Below are 18,995 nucleotides of genomic sequence, written 5' to 3' on the forward strand. Positions count from 1 at the left end.
ACTGAACATGGAGCCAACCAGTTAAGCAAGACTGTTAGGACAGTGAGCAGCAGGTGCCTGCCTGTCTTTTTCCCATTTGCTGGGATTATAGACTGTTTTTGTAAGGGTGCTGGTGATCTAAGTCAACTATCCAGTGCTTGTGTGGAGAGCAGTTTGTGAACTGAGTCGTTTCTCTAGCACCTCTTCCTCTCCCTGTCCCTTGTTCTCCTTGGATGTGTTTAGTATTGAGCAAAGAAATGATTGAGTGGGAGAGGTGTTGTTAAATTGAAAGAAAAGGGTTTGTCTTCTCTTTCAGGAATAAATTCTAGTAGCCTTACATCCTGTTCAACAGAACCCCTGAGTCCACAGCTGTTCCACTGGTGGAAAATTAACTTGCTTCGTTCTTTCCACACATGGGATTTTCTGTGTTCTTTTGTATTTTAAAGTAAAATTAATTCATTGCTTTCTTCTCTGTGGCTTGCCATTTAACAACAGTTTTATATTCAGAGCTAGGCTCAAAATAGGAGGAAAGAGCAAATGTAATCACCAGTCTCACATGGTGCATGGTAAACACTCCAAGGCCATTGTCTCTGCTGCCCAGCGCCTACGCAGCCCTGGCACATTGCTCACAGCCTCTCTGCCTTGGTTTCTTCATCTGTAAGATCAGATAACAATATCAGCTTTATAGAGTTAGGATGAAGACTTATAAGCACTTAGAGTTGTGTTTGGCATGCAATAATGATTTTGTTGAAGAAAACAGTGTCTGACAAGTTAATTTATATTGGAATTAGTAAAAACAGTAAGTATGTCAGTGTTTTCTAGTTCATTTAAAAAAACAGTTCAGTGGTGATAATGTAGGCTAAGTGAGTTGTATTTATGCAGATAACTAATGATAATGTTTTAATTGTCTCAAGACTGGCTGACTGCTGACTTGGTAGTTGTGGCTGAGGATCATCTCCTTTGCTGATAAATGTTTCCAGTAGAGGACAGAAAGTACCTTGGAGTCAGTGATAAAGTGAGCCTCACACACGTGCAATGAAAGTTTGTTTTGGAAGCTCTGGATTTTCAGTTCTGAGTAAACTTTGCTTTTCCCTCACCCATGAATCATTGCCATTCTCAGAATTTTTCAGGCAGGGGCTGTGTAAATGGATGCATTTTAAAACAGGTCAGCAGCATAACAAGCATATCTTAGTATCAACCAAGAGAGTGAAAGGTTTGTCCCCTCAGCCTGTTGCCATGGGTTTCATGACTCAGCCTTTCACTAGCCATACTTCCTACTTGATTATTTACTTTTCTTGTCTTACTTTAGCCAAACATGTCTCATTTTGTCAGATACACTGTCCCCACCCACTTACCAAACACAAATAACTGAATAGTAAGTAACTGGCAAAGCATAAAGGGCACAGTTAAATGGCGGTTTCCAAAGATTGCTTTCTGAACAGGAAACGCTCACCTGTGGGAGGCTGATGGGTGGAGCCATGCTGGTGAAGCCTGTTCTGCAAGTGTGAGCTTAAGTTGGGGCGTTCTTGTGGTGTGGCAAAGCTGTACAGACTGAGAGAGGAGGATTAAGCTCCTGAAAGCAGCTCTCACTGAGGCTGGCTCAGACAAGGCTGAAGACTGGGTCAGGCGTTTCTGAAAGGGGGACCTGGAAACAGCTGGCACCTCCAAGTGTGGTGGAGACCTGGCCAGGAGCTCACATGCTAAGTGAGGCCTGAGCTGGCGTGCTTCATTCCTAAGCTGTTGTACGGAATGCACAGCTACCGTTGCCTGCTGTGTTTACTGCTAAATACAGCCACAGAGTAATTTTAAATACTGATCCTAAAACTTCCATCACGACAAGAGGTAAGTAGATCTCAATCTTTTATTCATTATTTCACTCAAACTACTTTTGAACTAATTCCTTGGAGGTATTTTTAGGTAATATCTGACCACATATTATTTTGGTTCTCAAGAAAGTATGTGGTTCAGTATTTATCTGGAAATTAAATAATAGCATTAATATTTGTCTTGTTTGTAAAAACATCATTTCTTAAAGGAAATTTTGTCAGTTTTACTGCACAGTTATTATTTTCCCAAAGACTTTTCTGGTCAGCCCATTATATGGGCTTCTAGGCCCCAGTTAATGTAATAGAGGTTTTCATTATTAGACGTGTGTGTGTGTGTGTGTGTGTGTGTGTGTGTGTGTGTGTGTGTGTGTGTTTGCTTTTTTCTTGTGGGCTAATACTATTTCAATGCTTGATTAGTGGCAAATTAGCAGGGCTGACTTACTTACGACTTTAGCAGGCTCTGGAAAGGCTGTTTTGATTAGCATAAGGAAATAAGTTCCCTTCTGCCCCTTTCCTGCCAGCATTCTGCTCCTTCCAGCACCGTCCTTCCTCCGGACCACTGTCTTTACCCATGAAGGATTGCACATTCTCAGAGACTGCTTGACTAGTGCTTATGTGATGCTTTGATAAGCATTTTCATTATGCATTTCACCAGGATGACTTGGAAATAACTATTTTCTCTAAAACACAAAGTAGTTAATTTTTCTTTTCAAGCAGTTTTTTTTTTTTCCTTTTCAAGGTTGACCTATCATTGCTTAAATTGTAATCAGTATTGTAATTTTCAAACATTATGTGGAGAGGCTTCAGAATTTAGAGGGTTTTTTCATGGCCAATTTAAAAAATGAAACAGTAACACCTGTCACTCAGTCAAAATGATCTGAAATCACAACCCTTTCTCCTTTCCAGTATTGGATAATAATGTCTTGTACTTAGTAGAAGAGAGTGGAAGTCTAAAATTAGCTAGAAAATTGCAGAAGGAAAAACTAGAAGCCATCCTGTATTTGTCAGTAGCTTCCCTTGGTTAGCTCAAGTCTCCCTTGAAGTTACGTAGTCAAATGTGACTAAACTTGGTCTGAAAAGCTGAGTCAGTGTCTTGGTCAGTCATGTACCAAAAGAAGGTTACTGAAGGTTTTAGATCAAAGGGAAAGAGAAATTACAATGAGAGAATAGTTCCTACTTCTTGACACAGCTAAGGGTCATTTTTTGTGAGCTAAGTCGTGACTGTGAAGACTGTCCTTCTGCTGCATCATGAAGGAGGAAATAGGGTTTCAGTGGGCAACTGGCTAAAGATCTCGAATTTTGAAAGGACGAGGGACTGTATCCTAATCCCTAGGTCTGACTTCAAAGCCCAACTTTCGCTTTTAAAGAGGCTTACTGTAAGTTCCATACTCTCAGAATATCTATAGGTTTAGAACCCATCCCTTTCACCTTTTGCTCTAAACCCCTCACAGCTACCGGAACCCCCCTGTGGCAATACTGAAGCCCACAGCTATCATCATAGCACAGTAGAACACATAGTGGCAGCAAAGCAGAGGCTCATACTTGAATCAAATCAAAGAAGAAAAAATAGTATCGAAGAAAGAGAAATTTTATGCCATTGACTATAAGGTTCAAAAAGTTTTGTTCTGTAAAAGTTCATATAGTATTTTGGTAGACCTATTACCGTTGATATACCTGTTTCCTAAAATATGTGGTTGCCATACTTTAATTTTTATGAGAATGTACATGTTAATGCATTTCTTCTTGAAATTATACTTACCAAATAGTATATCCTGGAAAAATAAGAGCCTAAACAATATTAAACTTCTTAGCAGGTTTAAAAATCTGTAACCTATGTAATATATCTCATGCTTATATTAAAATACATCCAGCACCAAAAATTTACATCTATCTCATGTTTCCTCCTACTTGCTTCTGGTAAAATGCAAATCTTCCTTTTGTTCCATTTTTAGAAATGAGATTAGTCACAGTCTTTTATATAACTTAGTTGGTAAAGTCACCAAGTTATTTTTTTAAAAAAGAACACACTTCGCTTTTGCAAAGAGTTGAGAAACAAAACCACTCATATATATATATATATTTTAGTTTGTATTTGAAACTTAAGAATAAAAACAAATATCTGCGAGCTGAAAATATCTACAAGCAGCCTAAAGTTACATAACCTAGATTTGAGCCTCGATATTTCTAATAGGACTCACAGCTTCCTGGAAAATCAAATAAGCAGTGTAGATACTAAGAGCCTTATCTAACACTATTACATTTCCCAAGGAACATGGTTTTAATATCTCGGTGCAGTAATTTTATGCATTTTATAACCTCTGGGAAGGACAGCAGCCTGATGATGCTTCGATGTCACTTGCAGACACAGGTTTATTCAAATATCCATAAATCTTAGGCATGCTGAACAAGTGCATTGTGCTACGTATAGAGAAGCTGGGTGCCTGTTTTTTGCTTAGCTTTTTCCATGTGAGCTGTTCTTCTGTCACTGAAAGATTCTCTTTTTAAATTCACTGCAGGCCTATTTTGCAAAGCCTTTAATGTCATTGGTTTGCTTTCCGGTCAGCAATGGCTTTGAAATGGCTGCTCATCTCCCTCATCAGCAAATGAGAACATATTATATAACTGTCAGTAGGGTTCTCTCTCTCTTTTTTTTTTTTTTTTCCATCAGAGAGTTATTACTGCTGCTGTGCCATTTTAAATCCAGCATGCAGGACCCAGCAGGCATTCCTAGGATACCTGGTTTCCTCCCTTTGAGGTTGGAATGTCAGACATCACTGTAAGAGCTGTGCAGGCTCCAGATATTTTCTCTCTGGCAGCCTCTTGCAGCTGTCACTTGAACCAGTTACAGAATCATGGGTTTTTCGTTTGGTTGTCTGTTTTTTATTTTCAAATATGTTGATATATCAAGCAAAAATGATTCTGTACTTTTTGTTCCACAATAACATCCAGAGCATTTTAAAAGCTGAAGCTTAGTTTACTTAAAGGATTTTTTAGTTTGTTTGGAGAATTGGCATGGAGCCTAAAGCTGGACAACTGTTGTATCCTGGTTTCAAAAATAGAAGCTAACCCCAGTGGCTCCTGCAGAAGACATTGAGGATTTTGGCTTTTGAACATCACTCTTCAGAAGCCTAGAATTTTGTAGGTAAAACTTACTGCTTTTTTCTCTTTTGCGGCAATAACATTCTCCCTAAAGCCTAGTCCCAGAATTAATCTTTATAATGTATATGGAGTTGGCTAACAAAAATCATAATCGAAATGTCATTGCATGCTTGCCTAAGAACTTGGAAACAAACCTAAATAATCAATAGAATTATCATGTAGCATGATCAATTTATGCATAGGCCCTAGAAGATTAAAACATATTATATAAGCTAGTTATATAAAGACTCCTCTCTAATTTTAAGCATCCATGGAAAAATAATTTAAAAAGAACTAAACTCAGCACGCTAGACATTCAACTATAACCTTAATAGTGACTTTTTAATATAAAATATTTACTATCCTTTCCCAAGATGCTTTACGAAGTCCTCCCCCCACCTTTTAAATCAAGCTTTCCAATTACGTTTTAGTTACTGTTTCTGATAAGTTATTTAAAACAAATATTTTATATACGCTTCAGATTTTCTGTGCTGTTTGACATTTGTTTTCCCAAAGAATTTTATGTTTGGGGGGTATTTTTATTGAAATCTAGATTTGTGTGGTCTAGTGAAACATTTTACTATACCATTAAACTAAGGTCCTACACTGACTAATTGCCTGTAATCTAGCAAAAGTCATTGTCAAAAGGTATTTTCATATTGTTGGCCCAGTACTGCTTCACCAGCCTAGCCCACAAAAGGCTCACCTTCATCAGACTATGAGGTGAGCATCCCTAACCTGAGAAGCTTTACATTATGTCTTTAAAAATACTCAAATAGGATAACAGGATGGCTAACTTTTTTACACTGAGTACAAACTATGTAGATACAGACTACTGCCAGATTACCTGAAGGGACTTGAAATATGGGTGCTAGGTTATCTTGATATCTTGCTGTATATGTAGAAAAGAGGAAAGTCATAAATACCAGTGTTCTCATAACCCTTAACATAGTGTGTAATGGGGAGGCAATCATTTTATTTAATATTCTGTCTGAACATAAACTTCTAAGAGTGTAATAGTGATTCAATACATGTAAATAATTTAGTGTTAATAAAAACTGAAATAAAATTTATTAATATCTCTAAGGTCCTGGCATAAGCATTCTGTGAACATAGTTATCCTGTAATTATTTTGTAACTGGTTAAGGATTTCTTTTTCTTTGTACTGCCTTTGTAAGACCAGGAACAGAGCTGTATAAAGTGTCAGAAAAAGCATATACCAGACATTTATAAAGATAAGAATAGAGCCAGGGATAGAATATCTTGGAAATGTCCTTATTCTTTAACAAAAACTTAACTTCATTTTGATCTGCAAGAGAACCCCTTTGTGGTATTCCTTAGATTGTTCATGGAGTTGACTTTGTAACCCCAGCACTCAGGAGCTCAGGGAGGAGAGGTCTATCTAGTGCCATCCTGGGCTGCAGGGCAAGGCCCTGCCCCCACCCCCCATAAGGACATATCTGTTTTTAGTAAGAGGCTTAAATGACGATAAAGGAGTCTGTTACATCATTATCCATCCTAAGAACTTCACATCCAGTTTTTTTCAATAGTATAAGAAAAAGATGCATTTAAAAATTCTGTATTTTCATTACTAGAAGCTTTGTTACTTCAGTTCCTTTAATACGTGAGTTACATGCTAGAATCCACCACCTAGAAAGTGTTCTTTAGAGATTTGTAGAGCTAATGCTGAAGTGACTTACAGCATAATATGTGAGTCCATTGATTTGCAGATGGAACTTTCATTTGTATCAATATTTCATCCCCAAACCCTATTTAAGTGCTAATCTTACTCAGCACTATTACTTCTTTGTTTTCCAAAGGTTCTTTAAGGTTATACAACAATGGCATACCAAAAATAAGTTAATTTTTACATCTCTTGACTGGATCCCTTTGAGCTATGTAAGACTGTATATAAAATCCTTGTCTTTTCTTTGCTGTCATTTAATACACCTCCAACATCATGTTTAGAAGTCCTTGTTTAGGCTATCACACTGGAAAAATCTCTCTCCCTCTCTCTTTCTCTTCTCTCCCTCTCTGTATGTGCGTGTTAACTAAAAAGTCAGTCCTAATGTTTAACTCACTTAAAATTTATTCCAGTTCTGCAGAAGGAATTGCCATGGCCTGCAGTTCAGTTGATAAATTCTGACTCTCTTCATCAAGTCTCTTTACCTGTAAAGGATATGGAAAGCCATACAAGGCTTTCAAAGGATGTTTGAATTTAATTTACCACTTCCATAATTTTAAAATAAAGACAACTGAAAATCATCTTAGTAGATACAGTATATCACCTAGTAAAGGCTAATTTATTTTATACCTTTTATCAAGTTTTTATCAGTTAGGAACAGGGAAGCTCTTCCCATTTGTGTTTTTTAACTGAAAAGACCCAAAATTATTTTTGAAATATAAGAAACACTCAGACTGAGGCCAGGAGCAAGATAAATAGTTGAAAGCATTGTTTCTTTTTATTTTATTTTTAAAATTATAATTACATAATTTTATGCTTCTCTTTCCTCCCTCTAAGCCTTCCCATATGCCTCTCCTTGCACTCTTTTAAATTCATGGTCTCTTTTTTTATTAGTCTTTCACAATATCCTTGAGCCTTGGGTGCAGCTCTATTGGACATGTAGCAATTAAGACTGACTGCCACAGCTCTGTATTTTGATTTTTTGCTGTTCTCTATAATGGCTGTGGTCTGTTGCAAAGAAAAGTTCCCTTGATGAAGATAAATATTTATTTAAAATATAGGTAGAGATAATATAGCTGGTGGAAACAGATGCAAAGACCCACAGCCAAACAATATGCTGAGCTTGGGGGTCTTATGGAAGAGCAGGGGGAAAAATCGAGGGAGCTGGAGGGGCCAAGGACACCACAAGAAGACTTACAGAGTAAACTAACTTGGGTCCATGGGAGCTCACAGAGCCTGAACTACCAACCAAAGAGCTTGCATGGGCTTGGACCTAGACCCTCTCTATACATACGTAGCAGATGTGCAGCCTAGTCAATATGTGGGTCCCCTAACAATGAAAGTGGGTGCTGTCTCTGACTATTGCCTGCCTCTGGAGCCCTTTTCCCTACCTGGACTGCCTTATAAAGCCTCAGTAAGAGAAAATGCACCCAGTCCTGCTGTGACTTGAGATGCCTGGGTGGGTTGGTACCCGTTGGGGGGTCCTACTCTTCTCTGAGAAGAAAGAAAAGGAAGAATGGGGGAGAGACATTAGGGTGGGACTGGGAGAAGGGGGGGGCGGAGCTGAGGACAGGGTGTAAAGTAATTAAATAAATAAAGGGGAAAGAAAGAGAAGGATAAATATCTAGAGTGTCGGTAGGGAAAATACTGGCTTAGGAAAGTGGCCGTTGTAGAGTCTCCTCTAAGATCCGTTACTTGACTATCCTTGGTTTGATGCCTATGTTTCCAGTACCAGGCATGCCCTTAGTCCAGTTAGAGACTGTTGCTTACTGTCAGGGTATGTGAGACACTACTGTACCCTTAGGATTATCATGCCATGCTGGTTGTTGTTGGGTTTCCTAGGCGACATACTGTCAGCCCCTTCCTTCCCGTGGAAGCTTGCATGGTCTCTTCTGGGACTATGAAAGAAGCATTCCAGTCAGTTCTAGCTCAGAGGCCTCTGGGCCCTGCGTAATGAAGTGCATGATGTCTTCAGCAGTAGGGACTTGAGTTTCACCTCTAGGGGGCAACCAAGGGCAACAGCTATAATACATAATATTTTGGGAGTCTGTTGAGCAAACCAGACCAAAAATTCACAAGAGGGCTTTTCTTGCCAGGTGTTGAGTGTTTTGTTAGATGTCTTTGGCCTTTGGAGACAGCATTGCCAGCCCAAATGAGAAAATTTCATTTAAACTATGTATGTATATTTATATACAGACTTTATAGACAGGTGTTGTTTTTGTTTGTTGTTTGGTTTTATTGTTGTTTTGTTTAAGGTAGATACATAATAGTATGATTCCTCATGACTTTGTCAGATATCCTTACTGTTATTTTACCTTTCTTTCTCTTTCTAGTATTTAAGATAAACATTTTTAAAAAGAGATTCAATTAGTCAAACAAATAAAAGTACTGAAATGGACAATAGTCTTATTACATAAACGATTGTTAATGGTTTTTTGGTTGTTTCATTTTGGTTTCTCAAAACAGGGTTTCTCTGTGTAAGAGCCCTGGCTCTCCTGGACTTACTTTGTAGACCAGGCTGGTCTTGAACTCACAGAGATCTGCCTGCCTCTGCCTCCAGAGTGTTGGGATTAAAGGAGTGCGCCACCATGCCCGGCTCATTGTTAATGTTTTTAAAGATGAAGAATTATAGTTAGTATATTCATAGTCATATGGCTTGCACAGAGGCAGATTTGGAACCTTAAAAAAACTTCAGTATTTCCAACCATGTTACTTTTCTACATGAGATTATTAGAGGATGTGATTTAGAAAAGGGATACTATTTACAATAGCAACAAAAAATTGTAACATTTCTGAGACTAGCTATAACAAAAAATCTGTACTTTTTCAGGGAAGAACACTATGTTCATATCTTAGGATACTCAGAATTGTAGTTCAAATAGTTTATTTCCTCCAATTAATCTATAATTGGGTGCAGAGTCAATTGCATTTAGAAAGATTTTCAGCCTGCAGCCTGACAGGTTGATTCTAGAATACCTATGAAATAGTGTAGAACTAAAAACATGGCAATTTTGAAGAGTTAAGAATAGATGAAGGGAGGACTGCATCTTGTCTTCCTGAAGGCTGAGAATAAAAAGACGACGTACCTGGACTTTCCTTGGAGCCCTTTGCATTTTTAAGGTGTCAGGTATATGGGGACCACAGATATGGAGACAGAGAGTTCACAGTGCAGAGCACATGAGAGGGCTGCCCTACAAAGCAACAGAAAACAGCGTTTACAACTGCTCTCCACTCAACTCTGTGGGAGCTCATCGTGAGATTGGCCCTAATGGCAGAGTGAAGGAGAAGCTGATGTTGAGTTTGCCACCCATGAAGAAGCAGTGGCAGCTGTGTGGAAGGACAGGACCAACATGTAGCACAGATACATAGAACTTTTCCTGAGTTCAACAGCAGGGGCTGGCAATGGGGCTTATAGCAGCCAGGTGATGGAGGGTGTCAGAGTGTCAGCTGCTCAGACCTAGAGAGCTAGTCAGTGAGTGGCTTCTATGGGGCCAACTACAGCAGTCAGAACAGCATGGATGGATATGATTGGTATTGTAGGAACATTTGAGTTACTCAATAAAAAAATTTCGCAGGCAGCCAATAAAGCAGTCAAGAGCAGTTTATAACTCAAGAGGAAGTTGGGGACCCACTTGGCACCATGAGTTTGTGAAATCTGAATTAAACATTACCTCTTCAGCTTCTCATGCAGACTTTTCTTCAGCATGTAATACTGAGCAAACTAACACTATTTTCTTTGCTTTTCTTAAATTAACACTTTTGGTAGTATACTTAAGAGTGATGTTATCTGAGTTAAGTAGTGTTAAGTAGTTAAGTAGATCTTTAAGCCCACCACAGTGGACACACTGAGGACATAGATTTTTCTGGAAAACTCAAAGGTGCTAGCTCTCTGATGAAAAGAGAAACATTTATCATGTTCATTCTAGATTATATTTTCACTTAAAATCTTTAGGTTAAATTTAAGTTTTTGAAAGTTAGTTTTGAAAATTGAGACACAATACTAATATTGTAGGAATTGGTGAGGCCTTGACTTAAAGCTTCTTTGTACTGTGATTTTCTTTGGGTCTTTTTTGCTAAATGAAACTTGTTAATTTTTCTTAAAATAAAGACTTTTTCACAATGAAAAAAGTACAACAACAACAACAACAAACCCCAAATGAAGGGACTTATCTTTACTAAGTACTAGAAAAAATTTAATGCTGATAGCAAGTGAACTCCCAAAAATCACAGTACATCTTTTCACAAAACAGAATTAGTTTTACAAATTAGTAAACAAAGAAGTATTTAATTAATGGTAACAGAATAATTGATAATATATGATAATAATTGATAATATATGAAAAGGATTATAAAATGTGAAGTGCTGAATTTTTATATGGGAAATCATACAATATGTTTATGACTTGGTGTAGCCAGTCTTTGCTACTTTGTGGGCTCTTCTTTTTCCCACCCTTTATCCCCCTGGCTTCACCTCTATCACTAGATAGGAGAGAAAAGATAGAGGGAGAGAGATTGGGGGTGGGGATCCCTGAATGTAATTTCTTCCTTTTAATTTTTTCTTTGCTTGTAGCTGGTCTTTGCTACTTTGTAGGTTTTTCTTTTCCCCACCTTTCCCCCTCCCTACCTGGTTCATCCCTATTAATAGGAGGGAAAGAAGACTAGAGGGTAGAGAGTCCTTGAATCTAATTTCTTTCCTTTCGTTTCTTCTTTGAGCATGACTACTAACAAACCACAGCCCACCCCACTGACTGACCAACAACCACCATCCCACCTCTCAGAGCCCTTGCATTTATGCACTGTCTGAAAAATTCCTAGAATTGCAAATGTCACACAGTCTAGGAAATGTCTGCAGCTGACAAAACCGTACTTCTGATAGAGCTCGAGGCAAATCGTAGTCAGTGGCTGCTGACAGTCTGAAGTAGCCCCTATGCCTACACCTGGGATTAAAACAAAAGAATATTCTTATAATGTTTTTGTGTTTTTTAAAGAAACTAAAATTCTGTAACTGTCACAACAACTTCTGGTAGAGAAAAATGCCATAAAATATAGATGCTATACCTAATAACATGCTTTAATTTGTAAAAAAAAAAAAAAAAAAAAAACCTATAGACATGGTAAAGATCTTTATGTGACATATTCAACTGACAGATTTGTTTTCAGGTTATATAAGAAATTAATACCTATCAGAAAGAAAAATATAATAAAAAATAAGTTATTTCATTAAAGAGGAAACTGAGTCACCAGTAAGTCTAAATGCTTACTAAACTAGCAATCACAAGAGTACATGTTAAAGTACAATGTTGTATTCATGAGATTGATGAAAGAAATAAATGAAATAGGACACAGGTGTGAAGAATGGGCATGTACATCCCACAGAAGTGCGGTATTAGTAAATTCTCTCGGGACTGTCATTGGAGAGGTGACTTTGGTAAACTTGAAATAAGGATGGACAGCAACATACTCAGTGATTCTGAGCATGGCTGCCAGAGGAAGCCTCTCACTGTGTGAGAGAAGCACATACTAAATATATTAGTGCAACATTGATTAAAATTAATTAAAACTCTAGCTAATACTGGGACACTAGAAGTAGAAATGGTTGCATATACTTCAAAGGAAAGATTAATGTAGTGAAAAATTAATATACTGAATTACAAGTACTATGGATAAATCTCAAAATATATAATGATACAGAAAGTTTCATAACATGTTTTGTTACTAAAATTGTAAACATACAACATGCCCATATCAGTTCTTTGTGACTATAGACACATCTAGTTTGAGTACAAAACACAGGTGAGGATGAAAAATACTAAATTTGAGATAAAGATTTACTGTGTAGAGAAAATAGGATTAAGGACAGCCTACTGTTTTATTTCAATCGTGCTTTATTTCCTAATTTGAAATAGGAAAAAAAAAAAAATGATGTGGGCAAGTAATATGGCAAAATGCTGACCTTGAAAACCTAGATGACTTTCACACGAACTCTGGTGCCCCATTTCTGACCACGTCCCCTGGATGGGGAGGCCTGGTGGCACTCAGAGGAAGGATAGCAAGTTACCCTAAGAGCATATATAGGAGGAGGAGGTCCCCCTCAGTCACAGACATAGGGGAAGGGAGTAGGGGGGAAGCAGAAGGGGGAGGAATAGGAGGTTACAAGGGATGGGATACCAATTGAGATGTAATATGAATAAATTAATGAAATAAAAAAAAGAAAGCCTAGATGATGGGTACAATGACTATTCATATTTTGTTTACTTAGTGGTTCTCAGCTTTCCTAATGTTTTTAGTACAGCTTAATATGGTTTCTTTAATGTAGTTCCCCATGTTTTGGTGACCCCCAACAATATAATTATTTTTGTTACTACTTTATAACTGTAATTTTGCTACTGTTATGAATTATAACTTAAATATCAGTGTTTTCCGATAGTCTTAAGTGACCCCTGTAAAAGATTCATTCAACCTCCAAAGGGTCATGACTCACAGCTTCAGAACTACTGGTTTAACGCCTAACTACATTAAGTTCTAGAAACTTCTGTCAGTTCACCATCTCCTGACTCTCTCAAAACCTTCACACCACAGACCCATCTCTTTTGGTCATGTTTTCTAGTTAGTTTGGTCTCTGGACACCTAGTAAAAAGCTAAGCAAACACTAGCCCTTTAAACAGTGTTGAGGTTAAAACAGCAGGGCATAAACAAGCCTTTCTAAGAAAAGGTTTAGAAAATAATGTTGTGTTCATTGAGAATTTTATAATATGTATTTGATTACATTTACTCTCCTCTCCCCACCACACCCCCACCTCACCTCATCCCCGCCTCCAACTCCTCCCATATCCATCCTCTTCAACCTACCCAACCTGGTTGGGAATGGGAAGAATAGGAGGGGAAAAAAGTCAGAGGAGGGGTAGGAAAGAGGGGAGGAGGGATTGTCTCCCACTCTTTCTCAGCTTTCTTCTCCTCCCCAGTGTACATTACCCAAGTAAAAGAATTTCAGTGAAGTTACCCTACAGTGTGAGAGCAGTACCCAAACTTGACTGCACATGTTAGCAAATAAAACCTCCAGAACCGAGGCTGGAGAGATGGCTCAGTGGTTAAGAGCACTGTCTGCTCTTCCAAAGGACCCGGGTTCAATTCCTATCACCCACGTGGCAGCTCACAACTGTCTGTAATTCCAGTTCCAAGGGATCTGACAACCCCACACCAATGCACATAAAATGAATTTAAATAAATTATTTAAAAAAAAAAAAAAAAAAAAAACCTCCAGAACCAGGGAGGCTTACTTCTCTTTGAGTTGTTAGCTGAAGGGGTTCCATAGATTTCTGCCCCACCCATTCTCCACATTCCAAGCTATTGGCAATAATTTTGCCACTTGATGATACAACCCTGTTGCTGAAAACATCAAATATATTAGTTACAGAACACCTCCTAAATGGGACACAAATGTCACACACTCCTCCCCCACAAAGCTTGAGGATTATCATAGAAGAAGGGGCAGAGTTTTGTAAGAGCCAAGGTTGGTGGATAATTTCAAGGAAACATGTTTTCTGGACACAGTAGGGCAGTTGCACATATGAACGTAGAGCACGGGTAACAGCATATACAAGATCTCTACAGGCTCAAGCCAGACAGAAGCCTGGCGTAGAACACAGGGTGGAGGCACGTGTGAAGCCGCACCCTATCTGAAGCACTGTTGCCCTTTGACAGCTGCTGGGAGAGGCTGGTGTGACCTTTGGGAGGGCAACCACACTCCAGAACAGGCCTTGAAGTTTGTTTTTTAGGTATTCTTTTGAAAAACAGGATTTTATCTTAGCCCATCAAGGCAATTTAGTAATATTCTAGATAAAATTCTAAGTAAAATTCTTACTATGCGTTCCATGTTATATATAGATATTGCTATACTCAATAAAAGAAAACCTAAAGAAATTCAAATAAAAATTAAAATCTTTGTATATTTATGCACTGAAAAATGTTTAAAGTACTCAGTCAAGACTTAGAGTGCTCGGTATAAAGAGGCTGTTCTAAGACAGCCTAAATATCATGTAGTAGTTGCCTGTGTTTATACTCATCCCTGCTGAATTTCTACCAAATGGCTATCTAACCTGTGTTTGAGAACAAAGTAATAGGTAGGCTTTTGAATTTAAGCATTACAAGCTTTATACACATTTATAAGTTTATTATATCTTCAGTTTAATCGTGGTAACCTCCACAGAGTGTGTGTACACCAAAACTATCGCCCCACCAGCCCTTTTCTTTGCCTGCTTAACTTTCTGAATATGTAATAAATGTTACAAATACACAACACCAAGGCCATTTTCTAGATACAAACCAGCTTCTGTTACACCCTCAGAAATCACAACAAGCCCAGGCTTGTGTTGTCAGTCTAAAAGAACTGATCTAGGCAACTGTAGGAGAAGTATGAGGACTCAAGTCTGCTTTGAGACTTTTTGGGAATTATTGCTGTTAGTTAAAGCCCTCAGGGTCCCACCTCCATGTCAGGGTTCACCTTGTTCTACAGAAATGGCTGTCTTTCCTATGTCCCCATAAACTGGTAATTGGTATCATAAAGATTTACCTTGGCAAGACGAAGTCGTACTGTTAAAGCCTGTAACTACCAGGAAGACAGGTCTGGTAGGTTTGCCTGGTTTATAGAAAGATTGCAGACACAAAATCTATAATGGCTAAATAATATGGAAGGGTTTAGTGTTGTGACCTGTGTTGCATTTCTAATTCTGGAATAGGAAACTTGGATATAAAATGTGATTCACTTTAGTAGATTCATTTTATACTTCTTCCATCTTCTGTTACTTTATTGTCTCTAATCTAGCATGTTTTGTGGACCTTGACCCTTACAGCCTCCCTTTCACTGCATTACTGTGTTTCTCTATAGGAGTGGGTTTGTCAGCACTTAATCATCTACAACCAAACTTTACCTTCCTCAGCAGCAGGATTCTAGTAGAGCTGAGAATCCTTTGTTTTTGCCTCTCAAAGGAGTTGATGGTAACATTGGACAGGGATGGGAGATATTTCTTGAATCCAAAGTGAGTTCCTTTTGGCCATTTTAATATGTAAGAAATGGGAAGAAAGTTTAAGTGAAGAAAACTAATATAAATGAACAATTTGGAATTGTTGTTAGAGCATCTAACTTGAATATAATTAATTTGATCATTTTATTAACTAATTTCTAACCCAATGTGATTAATCCACATGTTGTTACCATCATGACTGTCTGTTCTTTGAGGCCTCGTGATGGGATATAAATTTTCAAGAAGGAACCTGCCACCCCTCCTACTTTCACTGTCAGGACTGGACATCATGCTGTGATCTATCAGTAATGGTTCTGGGAAGGCAGCAGGAACAAGGCAGCTGTACAGTAGAAGCAAGGAGGACACACATCCAGCAGTGTTTCCCAGCACTCTCAAGTGCAAATGGGGCCTAAAATTGCTAGTGACATTTTCTGATCTCTTAATTGAGTGCTTTATTGTAGTTTTGATCACTTAGGCCTTGTGTCAGTGCTTTAGAAAAGATATGTGCACATTCTTTACCCTAACTAGGAAAAAAAGCCTCGCTAACAAATGGAGAAGCAGGGCTCGTGTCGCCCAGTGCTAACAAAGACTGTACTCTGAATAATGGTGTGAGAGTTTAGTTAAAGGGTCACAACTGTAAATTCATCCCATTATCAATTATTTAGGATGCTCAATGTGTAATTAATTTCTATTGATGATTCTAGGTGTAATGTTTCTAAGTAATCAGAAGACAAGAGTAGTTGCCCTTTTCTGCTCTTGAGGAGCTTTAATTCAACACATACAATTAATAATAAAAAAATTAAGCTTAAAAAGAACTAACTTCATATATATGTGAATTTTTTAAGTGCCTGTGAGAGATATATGCCTTCCTCATTGTTTTTATATGAAGACAACTTCTATATCTTAATTTATAAACTCTGTCTTAGAGCTTATAATGTACCAGTAGATAGTCTTTTAAACACACACACACACACACACACACACACACACACACACACACACACACACAACCTTTAATCTCAGCAGTTGGGAGGCAGAGGCAGATGAATCTCTGAGTTTAAGGTTAGCCTGGTCTATATAGCAAGTTTCAGGTCAGCCAGAGCTACATAATGAAACCCTGTCTCAAAAACACCTAACAAATAAAGACAAATCAGTAGTTCTATGTGAGTGTAAACTGATTTATTCAGGTAACTCCTTATTGGTGCATTTTTAGCTTTAATATATATATATACTGGATTTTTAAAAAAATAGAATCAGCTGTTTTAAATTGTTTAAGTTAGTCAGTGTGTTCCCATGATGTAAAGCCCATACTCTCTGTTATGGCCTGCCCCTTGTAATCATATTGCACACTTGTGCCCTACTAGCTCTCATAGCTTCTGGCTCTGTTTGATTCATATTTCTTAGAGCAGTCTCCCTGACCATCCTGTCTGTTTGAGTTACTTTGCTCTCAAGTCATGTTTACTTTGTCCTACCTATTTCCTTATTAGCCACTTTTTAAAAATCTGGTGTTCCTTTGCTGTCTTCATTTAGATAGTATCATACAGTTGTTCGGAGCTTAGACCTTAGAAAATGGCCTGGTTTTGAATTCTAATTACTTAACCCTAGCATGTTGAGTTTCTGTCTTGTGCCTCAGTGTCCTCATCTAAAAGGCTGAATGTATGACTCAGTGGTAAAAGCGCTTGCTTAATGAACCTTTTAGCCCAAATTTATTTTTTAATAAAAAGGTTTTAAAAAGCCAGGTGTTGTGGTGTATGTCTGGAATCTGGAGTCCCAGCATTCCTACAGACAGAGCCTGGAGAATCAGCTGGATCTCCTGGACCACCTAGCCTAGAGTACTAATATGGCAAAAACAGTAAGAGAGACTGCCTCAACAATGTGAGAACTGACTCCCAAAAGTTGGCTCTGTCTTCCACACATGTCTTGTACACATGTGTACACACAAGAGTAAATATAAATTAGTTAATCAAATTACTAGCAGCTAGGGGGGCTAGGGTTCCTATGTTCTATGCCATCATAGGGTGCTTCTCCTGGTAAAAGAGGAAGAAAGATGGTTTCTTTCTCTAGTTGTGCCCCACAAATTACAAATTCTGTGAAAATTTCTCATTATTAAGGAAAATATTTTATGCCAGTCCTGTTAGTGTAGGTATATTTCAACTAGTTGGGAAATTAAGGCAAGAAGATCTTAAGTTCAAGGCCTGTCTGGACTACAGAGCAAGTGCAAAGCTTTCCATGCAACTTAATAAGGCTTATCTTAGAGCAGACAGTACAGAGGCTGAGGAGTGCTCAGTGGTAGAGTGCGTGCTGAGCATATGCAAGGCCCTAGGTTCATTCTCCAGTACTAGAAAAGAAAAAGGAAAGAAATTTTCAAAACTGACTAAAAATGGAAACCACTTCAGTCCTTTCTTACTGTGAAGATCTCCAAAGCAGTACACTGGACCCAAACTCATTGCTTTCTGGCATGCTTTAAGATGTCAGATGGTTTGCCAGGTGGGCTTGATTCAGAGGTCATAGAGTACAGTACATATAATTGCTCCCAGTCCTGTCACATAGGATCAATCACAGGCTAGAGAGAACAAAGTGCACCAACGTCTAAATAGCTGCCTACAATTATAAAGTATGTTTATAACAGGTTATCTTGAAGTTAGACTATCAAGGCTGGTTTCTTTTTGTGCTAACTAAAATGTAATTCCTTGCCACAACTAAGACATTTATTTATTTTTGTTTTCTAGTGTCTAAAAAGCACGGCAAGCTCATTACTTTCTTACGAACATTCATGAAGTCTCGCCCAACAAAGCAGAAGCTAAAGCAGCGGGGAATCTTGAAGGAGAGAGTGTTTGGTTGTGACCTGGGGGAGCACCTCCTGAATTCTGGATTTGAAGGTAAAAGCAAGCTGTGAGCCTACTTGTGACGTTAGTTCTTGATATGTCTGTATTGGTTGTCTGTCACCAGTCACTGGGCAGATGTGGTGAATGGTGTGTGCTGTGGTTCTCAGCCACTCACCTCAGTTCTGGGTGAGCCTTGCCAGAGTGTCCTGGTCACGTAGGAAGAGCTGCTGTGCATGTAGGGCCTGCTGCTTTGTGGGCTCTGTTACATCTGTCTAGGTAACGTCTCCAGCCAGCTTCCCTATTCATGTCCTAAAACATTTATTTCTAATTCTTTGTGGGGGCACTATGGCAGGTTATATTTTTGAAACTGTAAAATACTAAAACTACTTGCCTTGATTTTATAGCTAAAATTATATTCTTTTCTACTTAATTTCTGAGTCAAGAATTTAGTGGTTGGATGGATGGTTGAGGGAAAGGAAAGAGTTTAAAGTTTTGTTGACTGAAAGTTTTAAAATGTGTTTCT

At 38.3% G+C, this 18,995-nt stretch overlaps 1 protein-coding gene across 2 annotated transcripts in view; it reads left to right on the top strand.

Moving 5' to 3' along the window:
• Positions 1 to 18,995, top strand: part of Arhgap32 (Rho GTPase activating protein 32) — a 154,424-nt gene that overhangs the window by 111,253 nt on the left and 24,176 nt on the right. For both annotated transcript variants that reach the window (XM_051156130.1, XM_051156129.1), the window contains one exon: positions 18,377 to 18,526. In XM_051156130.1, coding sequence (XP_051012087.1) covers positions 18,377 to 18,526 — 150 coding nt within the window. The remainder of the gene's footprint in view (positions 1 to 18,376; positions 18,527 to 18,995) is intronic.

The sequence above is a fragment of the Acomys russatus genome, chromosome 14 (genome assembly GCF_903995435.1).
Source record: "Acomys russatus chromosome 14, mAcoRus1.1, whole genome shotgun sequence".
In the NCBI taxonomy this organism is placed as follows: Eukaryota; Metazoa; Chordata; class Mammalia; order Rodentia; family Muridae; genus Acomys; species Acomys russatus.